Source organism: Salvelinus namaycush, chromosome 24 (genome assembly GCF_016432855.1).
Source record: "Salvelinus namaycush isolate Seneca chromosome 24, SaNama_1.0, whole genome shotgun sequence".
NCBI lineage: Eukaryota > Metazoa > Chordata > Actinopteri > Salmoniformes > Salmonidae > Salvelinus > Salvelinus namaycush.
The window spans coordinates 6,018,947-6,035,981 of NC_052330.1; the positions used below are offsets into that span (position 1 = coordinate 6,018,947).

The 17,035-nt window shown below is 44.0% G+C and overlaps 1 protein-coding gene across 1 annotated transcript in view; it reads left to right on the top strand.

The window, feature by feature from the left end:
• The window catches only part of LOC120019630 (serine/threonine-protein kinase D3-like), a 51,021-nt gene that overhangs the window by 31,274 nt on the left and 2,712 nt on the right, over positions 1-17,035 (top strand). Inside the window, exons 9-17 of the mRNA XM_038962982.1 lie at positions 250-373; positions 619-696; positions 4,042-4,318; positions 13,610-13,662; positions 13,817-13,889; positions 14,384-14,490; positions 14,930-15,091; positions 15,277-15,375; positions 15,581-15,848. Of these exons, the coding sequence (XP_038818910.1) occupies positions 250-373; positions 619-696; positions 4,042-4,318; positions 13,610-13,662; positions 13,817-13,889; positions 14,384-14,490; positions 14,930-15,091; positions 15,277-15,375; positions 15,581-15,848 (1,241 nt within the window). The remainder of the gene's footprint in view (positions 1-249; positions 374-618; positions 697-4,041; positions 4,319-13,609; positions 13,663-13,816; positions 13,890-14,383; positions 14,491-14,929; positions 15,092-15,276; positions 15,376-15,580; positions 15,849-17,035) is intronic.

Genomic DNA, 17,035 nt, shown 5'->3' on the forward strand with positions numbered 1-17,035 from the left:
GGAATGGCATGTTTAATTCATTGAATACCTATCATTGAATACCTATCATTGAATACCTATCATGTGTGCAGATGCGTTCAATTGTGAAGCTCATTTTGTGTGTGTTCTGTCCTATTTTGTGTATATGCGAAAAGGGTTGTGAGTTTGTTGAAACAATCACACGGGCTTCATAGATGTGTGTCCGTGTTCTGGCTATTGACGTCAGGCGCACGTTCGTTCATTCACGCGAGCTCTCGACACTTTGTGTAGCCCCATGACGAGCACTTTCATCCCCCTGATGCGGGTGGTTCAGTCCATAAAACAAACCAAGCGGAAGAGCTCAACCATGGTCCGGGAGGGGTGGATGGTCCACTACACCAGCCGAGACAGCATGGTGAGAAACCTCGTTATAACCCTGGATCGTCTTATTGGCTGAATTCCAAATGGCACCCTGTTCCCTTTTTGTGGTGCGCCGGCGTTGACTAGAGCCCGATGGGTCCTGGTCAAAAGTAGTGCACCGCATAGGGAATAGGGTGCTATTTGGGATGGCGCCCGTAGTCTTTAATCAATAGTCTGTATCGAGATGATATTGGTTTCTGGAGCTCTTGATGACAACTCACTGGTTTTATCCGTTTCCAGAGGAAGAGGCATTACTGGAGGCTGGATAGCAAGTGTCTGACCCTGTTGCAGAACGAAACGGGATCCAAGTATTACAAGGTAGTGCGTCTCTCATGATACCTCCCTGTCCAATTATAGCAGTTACACAGACGAAATAAGACGTGACTCAAATAAAAAGACAAGTTTGCAGCGTGAGGCTCTGAGACAAGCTAGAAAGTCCTGTCATACCAGTAATTGTTTTCTATTTATGAAGGGAACATTTTAGTCAGGTTTTGTGGTGTTATTTTAGGACAGTAAGGTGTTGTCTTCCTCCTCCCACAGACAGACAGGCAAGGCTATATTTTCCCCCTCTATTCTCTCCTCTCTTCATGTTCTTTTTGCACGTGACCTAACGAGCCCCTCAGAATATCACGAATCCTTTGAAGATCTCGGAGGGAGACACAGAGAGAGAGAGGTAGAGAGAGCGGTAGAGAGCGGTAGAGAGAGGTAGAGAGAGAGGTAGTGAGAGAGGTAGTGAGATAGGTAGAGAGAGAGGTAGAGAGAGAGGTAGTGAGAGAGAGTGGTAGAGAGAGAGAGCGGTAGAGAGAGAGAGCGGTAGAGAGAGATAGTGAGAGAGGTAGTGAGAGAGGTAGAGAGAGAGGTAGAGAGAGAGAGAGGTAGAGAGAGAGAGCGGTAGAGAGAGGTAGTGAGAGAGGTAGTGAGAGAGGTAGAGAGAGAGGTAGTGAGAGAGAGTGGTAGAGAGAGTGGTAGAGAGAGAGGTAGAGAGAGAGAGGTAGTGAGAGAGGTAGTGAGAGTGGTAGAGAGAGAGGTAGTGAGAGAGAGTGGTAGAGAGAGGTAGTGAGAGAGGTAGAGAGGGAGGTAGAGAGAGAGGTAGTGAGAGAGGTAGAGAGAGAGGTAGTGAGAGAGAGTGGTAGAGAGAGGTAGTGAGAGAGGTAGTGAGAGAGGTAGAGAGAGAGGTAGAGAGAGAGGTAGTGAGAGAGAGTGGTAGAGAGAGGTAGTGAGAGAGGTAGAGAGGGAGAGACAGACCAATCAACCTGCACATGTACTCTACTGTATCCTTATTGTTATTGTTGAATGTATGGTTATTTTGAACCTTGGTTACTGTTGTCACGTTCTCATTTTTGTATTGTAATTATCCAAAATAAGCTTTGGCAATATGTACATTGTTACGTCATGCCAATAAAGCAAATTGAATTGAATTGAATTGAGAGAGAGAGAGGTAGAGAGAGAGCTGCATTTCCTATTACAATGTGACAAATACTAAAAAAAATTAGAATATTTTTTTCCCAAAATTATAATTCAATACAAAGAATTTGAAACTATAAAATATGAAGAAAAAAATCTAATATTTATTGGGTTTGTCTTTCATACCATGTCATGTGTCTTTTCAGTCATGTTGACACTGGTCTACTACCATCGCTTTAATGTATTGTTGTTCTGATTAACATTGTAGTTGCAGCTGTTATTAATGGTAATCCCATGTCCACTACTACTATTATTATTGCTGTTGGTCCCACCATTTATTTATATATAAATATATATTTTATATATATATACATATATCTTTTTATTTTATTTATATTTTTCGATATGTATACTTTGACAATGTAAGTGATAATGAACTTGCCATGTCAATAAAGTCAATTGAATTGAATTGAGAGAGAGAGAGAGGTAGAGGTAGAGAAAAAGGTAGAGAGAGAGAGAGAGAGGTAGAGAGAGGTAGTGAGAGAGAGCGGTAGAGAGAGGTAGAGAGAGATAGTGGGAGAGAGGTAGTGAGAGAGAGGTAGAGAGAGAGAGAGAGAGAGGTAGAGGTAGAGAAAAAGGTAGAGAGAGAGAGGTAGTGAGAGAGAGCGGTAGAGAGAGGTAGAGAGAGATAGTGGGAGAGAGGTAGTGAGTGAGAGAGAGGTAGAGAGAGAGAGAGGTAGAGAGAGATAGGTAGAGAGAGATAGTGGGAGAGAGGTAGTGAGAGAGAGGTAGAGAGAGAGAGAGAGAGGTAGAGAGAGATAGGTAGAGAGAGGTAGAGAGAGATAGGTAGAGAGAGAGAGAGAGAGAGGTAGAGAGAGATAGGTAGAGAGAGGTAGAGAGAGAGAGAGGTAGTGAGAGAGAGCGGTAGAGAGAGAGGTAGAGAGATAGTGAGAGAGAGCGGTAGAGAGCGGTAGAGAGAGAGGTACTAAGTAAGATGGGAAAAGCGAGAGATGGAGTGAAAGGGATTGAGAGAGATGTAAATAGAGAGGGGAAGGGAGAGAGAGGTGGAGTAGGAGAGAGCCCTGTGGCTAAGCCTATAGTGAGAGAGAGGTGGAGTAGGAGAGAGCCCTGTGGCTAAGCCTATAGTGAGAGAGAGGTGGAGTAGGAGAGAGCCCTGTGGCTAAGCCTATAGTGAGAGAGAGGTGGAGTAGGAGAGAGCCCTGTGGCTAAGACTATAGTGAGAGAGGTGGAGTAGGAGAGAGCCCTGTGGCTAAGACTATAGTGAGAGAGGTGGAGTAGGAGAGAGCCCTGTGGCTAAGCCTATAGTGAGAGAGAGGTGGAGTAGGAGAGAGCCCTGTGGCTAAGCCTATAGTGAGAGAGAGGTGGAGTAGGAGAGAGCCCTGTGGCTAAGCCTATAGTGAGAGAGAGGTGGAGTAGGAGAGAGCCCTGTGGCTAAGCCTATAGTGAGAGAGAGGTGGAGTAGGAGAGAGCCCTGTGGCTAAGCCTATTGTGAGAGAGAGGTGGAGTAGGAGAGAGCCCTGTGGCTAAGCCTATAGTGAGAGAGAGGTGGAGTAGGAGAGAGCCCTGTGGCTAAGCCCACTCCTCTTGTGGCAGACGGATAGTCAGCACCAGGACCGGGGGGCTTCCCTGTGGTGTCTCTGGCTGCCGCTCCCTCGCTGCCTGGCAGGCTGCCAGCATGCCTTGTGCCCAGATTGGGGAAGCACGTCCTGCCTTTTAATCAGGGGAGCGCTTTGCTTCCCCCCGGCCCGGCGGAGCGCCCTGTCATGTGGCGCACTCAGCAAACCACAAGCAGTTCTTCTGATACTGGCGACAGAGGCGTGGAGGGGCCCGGGCGGGCGCAGCAGACTGGGCTGACTGAGAGACGATTGGCTGGCCAGCAGCAGAGCAGCTCCTCTCTCTCTTCCAGATGTTTTTTTTCACCTTGTGGGTGTGTTGTCCCGCTCGACTACAACAGAGGAAAGAAGGCGGAATGTTAAATTGGACTTGAAAATCCCAACACGCTTCATTCCTTAAAGGCTGTCAGAGAGTAAGGAGAGGCCATAGCAGAGAAAAGGAGAGAGGGGGAAGCTAGTAAAGGTGGGACAGTTAGGACCCTATGCTGTAGGTGTATTAGTTCCTGGAAACCCACTTTTTAAGCAACTGATTGGAGGAACCTCAGCCTCACCGGTCGTTTGATTGGCTGACAATTCATTGTGACCTTTGGTGACCTTTGAGCTGCTCATCTGACCCCATCCTCAGGAGATCCCGCTGTCAGAGATCCTACAGGTGGATCAGGTGCAGGCCGTCCACAGCCTGGCCCAGGGCGGCAACCCCCACTGCTTCGAGATCATCACCGCCACCATGGTCTACTACGTTGGGGAGAATAACAGCGGTCAATTCCATAACCCGGCCCTGGCCGCCACCGGTGTGGGGCTAGAGGTGGCCCAGGGCTGGGAGAAGGCCATCCGGCAGGCGCTGATGCCTGTCACTCCCCAACCCAGCGTCTGCACTGGCCCTGGGCAGGGCAAGGATCACAGTGAGTAGAGTGGTAACCCTTCTGCTCATGTGATTGAGATCTGCTGAGGAGATGAGTCAAATGTAATGTCACGTAATGGTAATGGTAATGTGTGTGTGTGTGTGTGTGTGTGTGTGTGTGTGTGTGTGTGTGTGTGTGTGTGTGTGTGTGTGTGTGTGTGTGTGTGTGTGTGTGTGTGTGTGTGTGTGTGTGTGTGTGTGTGTGTGGAGCTTGAGTGTATATGGGGCTTTTTTGGAAAACACCGAGGGACTCCACTGTGGCCTCCCGCTGCCGGCTCAAAGTCTATTACTGGAAAATGAAATGGTGGCATTTTAAGGCGATTTAAGGGATACGAGGGGATTTCTGAGCCCTTTTGGATTTATCTCTGGCTGTGATAAGTGATATGAAAATTCCTCCCATTAAGGAATTAATAGAGAGTGACAAAAATATAAACTGAGCTACAGTTCATATAAGGAAATCAGTCAATTTAAATTAATTCATTAGGCCTTAATCTATGGATTTCACTTGACTGGGAATACAGATATGCATCTGTTGGTCACAGATACCTTAAAAAAAGGTAGGTGCGTGGATCAGAAAACTAGTCAGTATCTGGTGTGACCACCATTTAGCCTCACGCAGCATGACACATCTCCTTTGCATAGAGTTGATCAGGCTGTTGATTGTGGCCTGTGGAATGTTGTCCCACTCCTCTTCAACGGCTGTGCGAAGTTGCTGGATATTGGCGGGAGCACGCTGTCGTACACGTCGATCCAGAGCATCCCAAACATGCTCAATGGGTGACATGCCTGGTGAGTATGCAGGGCCATGGAAGAACTGGGACATTTTCATCTTCCAGGAATTGTGTACCGATCCTGAAACATGAGGTGATGGCGGCGGATGAATGGCACGACAGTGGGCCTCAGGATCTCGTCACGCTATTTCTGTGCATTCAAATTGCCATCGATAAAATGCAATTGTATTCATTGTCCGTAACGTATGCCTGCCCATACCATAACCCCCCCCCGCCACCATGGGGCACTCTGTTCACAACGTTGACATCAGCAAACCACTCGCCTACACGACGCCATACACGCTGTCTGCCATCTGCCCGGTACAGTTGAAACCCGGATTCACACTTCTCCAGCATGCCAGTGGTCATCGGAGGTGAAGTCGGTTCCGAAGCTGAACTGCAGTCAGGTCAAGACCCTGGTGAGAACGACAAGCACATAGATGAGCTTCCTGAGACGGTTTCTGACACAGTTTTATCAGCTGTCCGGGTGGCTGGTCTCAGACGATCCTGCAGGTGAAGAAGCCGGATGTGGAGGTCCTGGGCTGGAGTGGTCTGCGATTGTGAGGCCGGTTGGACATACTGCCAAATTCTCTAAAACGACGTTGGAGGTGGGTTATGGTAGAGATATGAACATTCAATTCTCTGGCAACAGCTCTGGTGGACATTCCGGCAGTCAGCATGCCAATTTCACGCTCCCTCAAAACTTGAGACATCTGTGGCATTGTGTTGTGTGACAAAACTGCACATTTTAGAGTGGCCTTTTATTGTCCCCAGCACAAGGTGCACTTGTGTCATGATCATGCTGTTTAATCAGCTTCTTGATATGCCCCACCTGTCAGGTGGATGAATTATCTCGGCAAAGGAGAACTGCTCACTAACAGGGATGTCAACTAATTTCTGCACAACATTTGAGAGAAATAAGCTTTTTGTACGTATGGAACATTTCTGGGATCTTTTATTTCAGCTCATGGAACATGGAACCAACACTTTACATGTTGCGTTTATATTTTTGTTCGGTGTAATTGAGTTCAACTCAGCAGAACAATTCGTGGTCACACAATGGAGTACAATGTGAGTCAATTAGGGACAGATGAACATTTGCTGAGGGGGGAGGGGCTGGTCCAACTCAACGTGTCATAGAAAATTGCACCCCTCTCCCCAATGTAAACAATTCCTTCACATTATATTGTGAAATAAATTGATCACCCTCCCCACCTCATATAATTAACTGAAAATAATGTTGACGACCACAAATAACAATAACTGTAGCGACCTTGTGTTTATATACTTGGATATTGATTTTGTCACAAAAGCCTGCTGAAGCGGCAAAGTTGATGCCATGCAGGGCTACGGGCCACAAGGTTGAGGGTTTGCCGACCACTTCCTGCCTATTTCATGACACTACATTTAGAGCCGCCCGCAGACAATGATCAACTAGGGGGAAATCCGACATTTCAACATTTTGATGCCATATTTATTATTATATAAAATATATGCCCCCAAAAAATCCACCAATAGCTTTCTGTGCCAATGCACCACAACCAATAAACAAAGCATACCGACTTTGGGAACTTTAATATCATGGTTTGCGTTTTCAACCCCAGAAGAAATGGACTATATCAATCTCAACAAAAACAGAAAATGCATTACTCTCTACCGTGTAGGCTTACCCAATATCGAAGCCTTGACTTGACAATCTCCACAGCAGTGGAGAAGGTGGAAAGTTTTAAGTTCCTCAGCGTACACATCACTGACAAACTTAAATGGTCCACCCACACAGACAGTGTGGTGAAGAAGGCGCAACAGTGCCTCTTCAACCTCAGGAGGCTGAAGAAATTTGGCTTGTCACCTAAAACCTCACAAACTTTTACAGATGCACAATTGAGAGCATCCTGTCGGGCTGTTCACCGCCTGGTACGGCAACTGCACCGCCCACAACCGCAGGGCTCTCCAGAGGGTGGTGCGGTCCGCACAACGCATCACCGGGGGCAAACTATCTGTCCTCCAGGACATCTACAGCACCCAATGTCACAAGAAGGCCAAAAATATCATCAAGGACAACAACCACCCGAGACACTGCCTATTCACTCCGCTATCATCCAGAAGGCGAGGTCAGTACAGGTGTGTCAAAGCTGGGACCGAGAGACTGAAAAACAGCTTCTATCTCAAGGCCATCAGACTGTTAAATAGCCATCACTAGCAAAGAGAGGCTGCTGCCTACATACAGACTTGAAATCATTGGCCACTTTAATAAATGGAACACTAGTCACTATAATAATGTCACTTTAATAATGTTTATATATCTTGTATTACTCATCTCATATCTACAATTGAAATCTGAAGTTTATATACACCTTAGCCAAATACATTTAAACTCAGTTTTCAAAATTCCTGACATTTAATCCTAGTATAAATTCCCTGTTTTAGGTCAGTTAGGATTACCACTTTATTTTATGAATGTGAAATGTCAGAATAATAGTAGAGAGAATGATTTATTTCAACTTTTATTTCTTTCAACACATTCCCAGTGGGTCAGAAGTTTACATACACTCAATTAGTATTTGGTAGCATTACCATTAAATTGTTTAAATTGGGTCAAACGTTTCGTGTAGCCTTCCACAAGCTTCCCACAATAAGTTGGGTGAATTTTGGCCCATTCCTCCTGACAGAGCTGGTGTAACTGAGTCAGGTTTGTAGGCCTCCTTGCTCACACACGCTTTTTCAATTCTACCCACAAATTTTCTATGGGATTGAGGTCAGGGCTTTGGGATGGCCACTCCAATACCTTGACTTTGTTGTCCTTAAGCCATTTTGCCACAAACGATGGTCATTATGGCCAAACAGTTCTTTGTTTCATCAGACCAGAGGACATTTCTCCAAAAAGTACAATCTTTGTCCCCATGTGCAGTTGCAAACCGTAGTCTGGCTTTTTTATGGCGGTTTTGGAGCAGTGGCTTCTTCCTTGCTGAGCGGCCTTTCAGGCTATGTCGATATAGGACTCGTTTTACTGTGGATATAGATACTTTTGTACCTGTTTCCTCCAGCATCTTCACAAGGTCCTTTGCTGTTGTTCTGGGATTGATTTTCACTTGTCGCACCAAAGTACATTCATCTCTAGGAGACAGAATGCATCTCCTTCCTGAGCGGTATGACGGCTACGTGGTCCCATGGTGTTTATACTTGCGTATTATTGTTTGTACAGATGAATGTGGTACATTCAGGCATTTGGAAATTGCTCCCAAGGATGAACCAGACTTGTAGAGGTCTACAAAATTTTTTCCTGAGGTCTTGGCTGATTTCTTTTGATTTTCCCATGATGTCAAGCAAAGAGGCACTGAGTTTGGAGGTAGGCCTTGAAATACATCCAGAGGTACACCTCCAATTGACTCAAATGATGTCAATTAGCCTATCAGAAGCTTCTAAAGCCATGACATCATTTTCTGGAATTTTCCAAGCTGTTTTAAGGCACAGTCTATTTAGTGTATGTAAACTTCTGACCCACTGGAATTGTGATACAGTGATTTATAAGTGAAAGTCTATGCCGCTGTGAGATTGCTCATCCACATATTTATATATTCTTAATTCCATTCCTTTACTTAGATTTGTGTGTATTGGCATATATGTTGTGAAATTGTTAGATATTACTTATTAGATATTGCTACACTGTCGGAACTAGCAGCACAAGCATTTCGCTACACCCGCAATAACATCTGCTAAACACGTGTATGTGAACAATAAAATATCATTTGATTTGAGCTTTTTGGTGTTTTGTAACAGATGTCTCTTTCCATTCATTAATTGGTCGCTGTACAGTTTGGATTGATTGATTGGTTGATTTTATTTGTCAGTAAATTGTTACGTAACTGGGATTGCACAAAGTTGGGGACTTATTTACATGTGGTCCCTATTTTTCTACATAAATACATTTACAATTGCATACATAGACACATTACAGAGATAGAGAGAAATGCTCGACCTCCAGATGAGATTGAGGGGGAAGTTTAAGTACAATTCTTACAAGCTTGTTTGGCTGGTAGCTTATTCTTTAGATGTTTGGGGCTGCTGGTGAACCGTGATGTGCAGGCATAATCAAAGTGACACGACTAGTGCACTTGCCTGAGTCTTTAGGGGGTCTATAGCTAGGTTTCCATTCAATATGTGACAGATTATCATGTGAATATTCTAAGATCTTTATCAAAACAATATGCCATTTCACATTTTCCTTTAGGAGAATTTGGTGCCAGACAACATGACAGGGGAGATTTTAATTTACCGGACGTTTGAGAAATTTAACGGACATCTTTATGCATTCAGATCCAACCTGGCGTAGCCAGCGCCTCAATACACAAGGGATGTTGATGAATTGTGGCTCATCCCTCAGCCAAATGAGCCACAATTACGTGTCCTTAAAAACAGCCTGTAACAAATGACAAAAACACTATTCCTTGTGTTTCGAAGTGGAGCATATGCAAAACTATAGCCTCTTATTAAAAAAAAAAAAAAAATGTGTCTACTTTCCTAAAACAGTAATTGTCCACCTCACGGTTCAGCTGTCAGAGATTTCAGCACGAAATGTATCAAGGCACTTCATCCATAGGCCTATAAGCTTAGGTGTCCAGTGTATGATATTAACATTGAAATAAATATATAGAGCCTATATAAAGGAAGAGAAGTTTAATACTAACCCCGGAGATAGAGATATGCCGGTGGGAATATTTTCTATAAAGATACGCATTATATTGTTAGTTATAGGAGTAACTCTGGTAGGCCTGAAACAGACATCTCAAGTTCCTCATCTCAAGTTCATCTGTCGGAGTCAGCAGGAGCACACTGCCTTCATGTCATAGGCCTGCAGTAGCTAAAGCTTAATAATAGCCACACCGTACCAAACCTTGACAAACGTTTCTAATCTTTATCAGGGTAATATCAAAAGTAAGTCAAGCCGTTGTTTATAGAGAAAACGCGAGCAGAAGAGCGAATGTAAACCAGGGAAAAAGCACGCTAACCTCCCCTGTGCCCAATAAAAAAAACACACAACCCTTCCCAAAGCAAAAAACAATGTTTGACAACCCTCCCCTATTTTGCACCACCCCTCCCCCCGTGAATTTCTATCTGTCCCTGAGCGATCTTTGGTTATTCGATGGTTACCTACTCTCACGGGTTCAAACTAGTGGCCTACCTACCTCAAGCCCAATTAAAACATAGTTTCTATTGGTCGAGGTCGTTTGGGTTCAATTTTGCATCAACATTTTGCATGTGTCCCAAATGGCACATATTCTCAAAATATAGTGACTCAGTTCAAAAGTAGTGCACTGCATAGGGAATAGGGTGTCATTTGGGACACTTCCTTTGTTCCGCTGGGCTGTGCATACAGTGCAGACGAGCTTGATATATTTCTATGGATTGTGTTACATAAGCCCAGTCTTTGGGTCACCCAGCTGATTGGTATTTGGTGGCCCACTTCTGGGACCGGACTGCTGGTATAGATCAGTCCGAGTTCAGAACCAATGGAAACTCCAATGGAAATGTACTGAAAGTACAGGCTTTGGGCATTCACCTAAATAGATTTGACTTATTCTTTACATACAGCATATAAAAAATATACAGTGCATTCGGAAAGTATTCAGACCCCTTCCATTTTTCCACATTTACATTTTTTTTTTAAGCCATATTCTAAAATGTATAAAATAAAATCCTCATCAATCTACACACAATACCCCATAATGACAAAGTGAAAACAGGTTTTTAGAAATGTTTGCTCATTTATTAAAAATAAAAGACAGAAATACCTTATTTACATAAGTATTCAGACCCTTTGCTTTGAGACTTGAAATTGAGTTCAGATGCATCCTGATTCCATTGATCATCCTTGATATGTTCTACAATTTGATTGGAGTCCACCGGTGGTAAATTCAATTGATTGGACATGACAGTGCATGTCAGAGCAAAAACTAAGCCATGAGGTCGAAGGAATTGTCCGTAGAGCTCCGAGACAGGATTGTGACAGCCCGCTTGGAGTTTGCCAAAAAGGCCCTAAACGACTCTCAGACCATGAGAAACAAGATTCTCTGCTTTGATGAAAACAAGATTGAACTCTTTAGCCTAAATGCCAAGCGCCACGTCTGAAGGAAACCTGGCACCATCCTTACGGTGAAGCATGGTGGTGGAAGCATCATGCTGTGGGGATGTTTTTCAGGGACTGGGAGACTAGTCAGGATCGAGGGAAAGATGAACGGCGCAAAGTACAGAGAGATCCTTGATGAAAACCTTCTCCTGTGCCCTCAGGACCTCAGACTGGGCGGAGGTTCACCTTCCAACAGGACAATGACCCTAAGCACACAGCCAAGACAGCGCATGAGTGGCTTCGGGACAAGTCTCTGAATGTCCTTGAGTGGCCCAGCCAGAGCCCGGACTTGAACCCGATCTAACATCTCTGGAGAGACCTGAAAATAGTTGTGCAGCAACGCTCCCCATTCAATCTGACAGAGCTTGAGAGGATCTGCAAAGAATGGGAGAAACTCCCCAAATACAGGTGTGCCAAGCTTGTAGCGTCATACCCAAGAAGCTGTAAGGCTGTAATCGCTACCAAAGGTGCTTCAACAAAGTATTAAGTAAAGGGTCTGAATACTTATGCAAATTTGATTTCCGTTTTTTATTTTTAATAGACAAAAACATGTTTTTGCTTTGTCAGTATGGGGTATTGTTGTGTAGATTGATGGGGAGGAAACGATTTTATCAATTTTGGAGGCTGTAACGTAACAAAATGTGGAAAAAGTCAAGGGGTCTGAATACTTTCCTAATGTACTGTACACTACAAAAGGGACATTTTCTGAAGAAAATGTGTGTGCTTGCTTTAGCTAGAATAGTTAAGCATCATATCTACTTTAAATGTACAGTACCAGTCAAACGTTTGGACACACCTACTCAAGGGTTTTTCTTTATTTTTACTATTTTATACATTGTAAAATAATAGTGAAGACATCAAAACTATGAAATAACACATATGGAATCACGTTAACCAAAAACGGGTTAAAACAAATAAAAATGTCATATTTTAGTTTCTTCCAAGTAGCCACCGTTTGCCTTGATGACAGCTCTGCACACGCTTGGCATTCTCTCAACCAGCTTCACCTGGAATGCTTTTCCAACAGTCTTGAAGGAGTTCCCACATATGTGGAGCACTTGTTGGCTGCTTTTCCTTCACTCTGCGGTCCAACTCATACCAAACCATCTCAATTGGGTTGAGGTTGGGTGGTTGTGGAGGCCAGGTCATCTGGTGCAGCACTCCATTACTCCTTCTTTGTCAAATTGCCCTTACACAACCTAGAGGTGTGTTGGGTCATTGTCCTGTTGAAAAATAAATGCAAACCAGATGGGATGGCGTATCGCTGCAGAATGCTGTGGTAGCCATGCTGGTTAATTGTGCCTTGAATTCTAAATGAATCACAGAGAGTGTCACCAGCAAAGCACCCCCACACCATCACATCTCCTCCTCCATGCTTCACGGTGGGAACCACACATGTGGAGATCATCCGTTCACCTACTCTGCGTCCCACAAAGACACGGCGGTTGGAACCAGAAATCTCAAATTTGGACTCATCAGACCAAAGGACAGATTTCCACCGGTCTAATGTCCATTGCTTGTGTTTTCTTCACCAAGCAAGTCTCTTCTTATTATTGGTGTCCTTTAGTAGTAGTTTCTTTGCATTAAATTCGACCATGAAGGCCTGATTCACGCAGTCTCCTCAGAACAGTTGATGTTGAGATGTGTCTGTTACTTGAACTCTGTGAAGCATTTATTTGGGCTGCAATTTCTGAGGCTGGTAACTCAAATGAACTTATCCTCTGCAGCAGAGGTAACTCTGGGTCTTCCTTTCCTGTGGCAGTCCTCATGAGAGCCAATTTCATCATAGAGCATGTTGTTTTTTGCGACTGCACTTGAAGAAACTTTCAAAGTTCTTGAAATTTTCCGTGTTGACTGACCTTCATGCTATAAAGTCATGATGGACTGTCATTTCTCTTTGCTTATTTGATATGGACTTGGTCTTTGGGCTATCTTCTGTATACCACTCCATACCTTGTTACAACTCAACTGATTTGCTCAAAAACATTAAGAAGGAAAGAAATTCCACAAATTAACTTCTAACTAGGCACACCTGTTAATTGAAATGCATTCCAGGTGACTACCTCATGAGGCTGGTTGAGAGAATGCCAAGCTGTCATTAAGTCAAATTGTGGATACTTTGAAGAATCTCAAACATAAAATATATTTAGATTTGTTTAACACTTTCTTGGTTACTACATGATTCAATATGTGTTATTTCGTTGTTTGGATGTCTTCACTATTATTCTACAATGTCGAAAATAGTAAAAATAAAGAAAAACCCTGGAATGAGTAGGTGTGTCCAAACTTTTAACAATTAAGAATATAATCATGTGTCCTTTCCTTGGACCTGCTTCAAATAGAGCTTGATCATTTACTGTTTCCGAAGCCTCACAGAATATTTTTTTTGTCTCTTCAGAGGACCTTTCAATCAGCATATCAGTGTCTAACTCACAGATCACAGAGAATGTGGTAAGTGTATATCAAATACTGCATATTAGATATGTATAGCTACAGCTCCACAAGCATTCCCGATAACTGAGGGATTTTAGGAATATTTAAAAATGTCTGCAAAATGTTAGATGGATTGTCTGTTTAGTGAAATATGTCTTTTCTCTTTTTTTAGGATATCAGTTCAGTCTACCAGATCTTTGCTGATGAGGTCCTGGGGTCGGGCCAGTTTGGGATTGTGTACGGAGGTAAGTCAGACTGACTCTACAGTAGTTCCATTGGCTTTATGTACATTGTGAAGTGGAAAGGAAACTCAGCAACTCTTCAGGACTGTGGAAGTTGAAAATAGCTTTTTTTTTTGCTTTTAACAATAACAAAGCTATTTTTAATCGACTTCCACAGTCTTTCCGAGAGCTTCTGAATTTCCTCTTCACTTCAGTTTGCTCCTCAATTCATGCACCTTGGTTGGAGAGCGTGGTAGCAGCAGAGTTCCCTTCCCTTTGGCTTCATGTACATCCATCCAGCCATGTTCTCTTCTCTTTATAGCGGCTTTAATTCACAGGGAGAGGAAGACTACTAGCTTGTTTTTCTTTGTGTGTTTTGCAAATAAACTTTTATTAGTGGAATTCCGTAGCCGTTGGTCTATTCTATAGTTGGAGACAGAGGAAGACATACAGACAGTTCATTTGCAACAGTCTGCAGGGAGTAGCCTGTGATTTATCTTTTTAATGCTCATGTGTAGGTAAACACAGAAAGACTGGGAGAGACGTGGCCATCAAAATCATCGACAAGATGAGGTTCCCTACCAAGCAGGAGAGCCAGCTGAGGAACGAGGTGGCTATTCTCCAGGTAGACAAAGGACTGAGAAGCCTGGCTCTTTCACTGCCAGTCTAGACGCCGATAGCCTGGGAATCTGAACCTTGTTAGCTACGTTTCACTATTGTTTCACTGAACAACATTAGTAAAACGTAGAGATTCAGTTTTGGAGTCCCGGGTTAGATCCTTGAAGGGCTATTCTGAAGAAACAATGTACTTTTTCTGATTTCAAAGTGCGTCTGTGGACCCTGGTATATAGATATCTCCATTTGTGGAGTGTGGTGTTAGTTGATAAAAAAGCAAACCATCTAATGTGTGTGCAGCACTATCCTCTGCATAGTTGAGGTCTTCTGTCACCAAGCACATAGAGAACATGTTTCTGTATATCTAAGGTCTCCTTCTCTCTGATTGCACGTCAGGGATAAATATTACATTTTGAATTGAATTATATCCCTGTCTCCCTGCCTGTCAGAACCTTCACCATCCTGGGATCGTCAATCTTGAGTGCATGTTCGAGACTCCCGAGCGGGTCTTTGTCGTCATGGAGAAGCTCCATGGCGACATGCTGGAGATGATCTTGTCCAGTGAGAAGAGCAAGATCCCTGAGCGTCTCACCAAGTTCCTGGTCACACAGGTCAGTAACAGAAAAATATAATTTATACTAATGAACCACAGTAACACTTTACGCAAGGTGTTTTTATTACTGTGTAATCGTTCCTGTACCCGAGAGATAATTACACAATACTGGAAAGCCACTGTAATGACAAGTACCACAGCTCAGCCAATAGTAAGTCTCCCCATGTGCTTCCTGACCCACAGATCCTGGTGGCTTTGAGGCATCTCCACTTTAAGAACATCGTTCACTGTGACCTGAAGCCTGAGAATGTGCTGCTGGCTTCCGCAGAGCCCTTCCCTCAGGTGAGTACATGAGCTGTCCACCACAACAAGCGGACTGGGCTATTGGGCTCACTGTGATTTTGATTTATTTAACCAGATTGTTATTGTAAATGAGAGTTGATCAATTACTTATAATTACTTTGCTTACTAAAGCATTCAAAATGGAACTTACGCATAAGGAATGACAGCACAAGGATGACCTTGGTTCTTATGTGTGTTCCTATAGGTGAAGCTTTGTGACTTCGGCTTCGCTCGCATCATCGGCGAGAAGTCGTTCAGACGCTCCGTGGTGGGCACGCCCGCCTACCTGGCGCCCGAGGTCCTACGCAGTAAAGGCTACAACCGTTCCCTGGACATGTGGTCGGTGGGCGTGATCGTTTACGTCAGCCTCAGCGGGACCTTCCCCTTCAACGAGGACGAGGACATCAACGACCAGATCCACAACGCTGCCTTCATGTACCCTCCCAACCCCTGGAAGGACATCTCTGGAGAGGGTAAGAGCGAGTGGGTGTGTGCATCCCAAATGGCACCGTATTCCCTTTGTAGTGCACTATATAGCGAATATGGTGTCATTGAGGACGCACAGTTTTTTTTCTGATCAAAAATACATGTTTTTTTCCTTCTTCTTTTCAACACGTCCAATTTTGCTATTATGGATCATTTCTTTTGAGAGCCATCTATAGCACTCTTGCTTTATAAGTAGATTCTAGACAATAGTCATGCACTGGTGCTTTTTACAGTCACCAACCCTGTAATCCCCAAGTAATTGGCCATTACAGGATAAATACACTGTTGACTCACTCAGTGTACTTACAGTGGGATCTCTGGTGTTACTCCCGGTCAAAACTAGACTGTGGCTCCGTCCCAAATGGCACCCTATAGGGCCCATAGGGCTCTGGTCAAAAGTAGTGCACCGTACAGGGAAAAGGGTGCCATTTGGGATGTAGCATGTGTTCCTATTGGGTTGACCAGTAGACTGTCTTAGTTTCTGTTTCCCAGGGTCGCTGTGGTTGTAATGGGCGGTCTTCACCTTTCTCAGGGCGGTCTTCGCCTATCTCAGGGTGGTCTTCACCTTTCTCAGTGTGGTCTTTTTCAGTCTCTCCCCTCAGAAAAAGAAGCCTACTGCTCAACTCTTTGGAAGTGTCTTTGGAACTTTCTTTGGTACTTTGAGACTGATAATAGCGTAATATTTGTGTAGTCCTAATTGACTCAACCTAGAGGTAGCCATGTACACTATATATACAAAAGTATATGGACACCCCTTCAAATGAGTGGATTTGACTATTTCAGCCACACCCGTTGCTGACAGGTGTATAAAATCGAGCACACAGCCATGCAATCTCCTTAGACAAACATTGGCATTAAAATGGCCTTACTGAAGAACTCAGTGACTTTCAATGTGGCACTGTCATGGGATGCCACCTTTCCAACAAGTTCGTCAAATTTCTGCCCTGCTAGAGCTGCCCCGGTCAACTGTAAGTGCTGTTATTGTGAAGTGGAAATATCTAGGAGCAACAACGGTTCAGCCACAAAGTGGTAGGCCATAAAAACTGTTCGTCGGGAGCTTCATGAAATGAGCTTCCATGGCCGAGCAGCTGCACACAAGCCTAATATCCCCATGCACAATGCCAAGTGTCGGCTAGAGTAGTGTAAAGCTCACCGCAATTGGACTTTGGAGCAG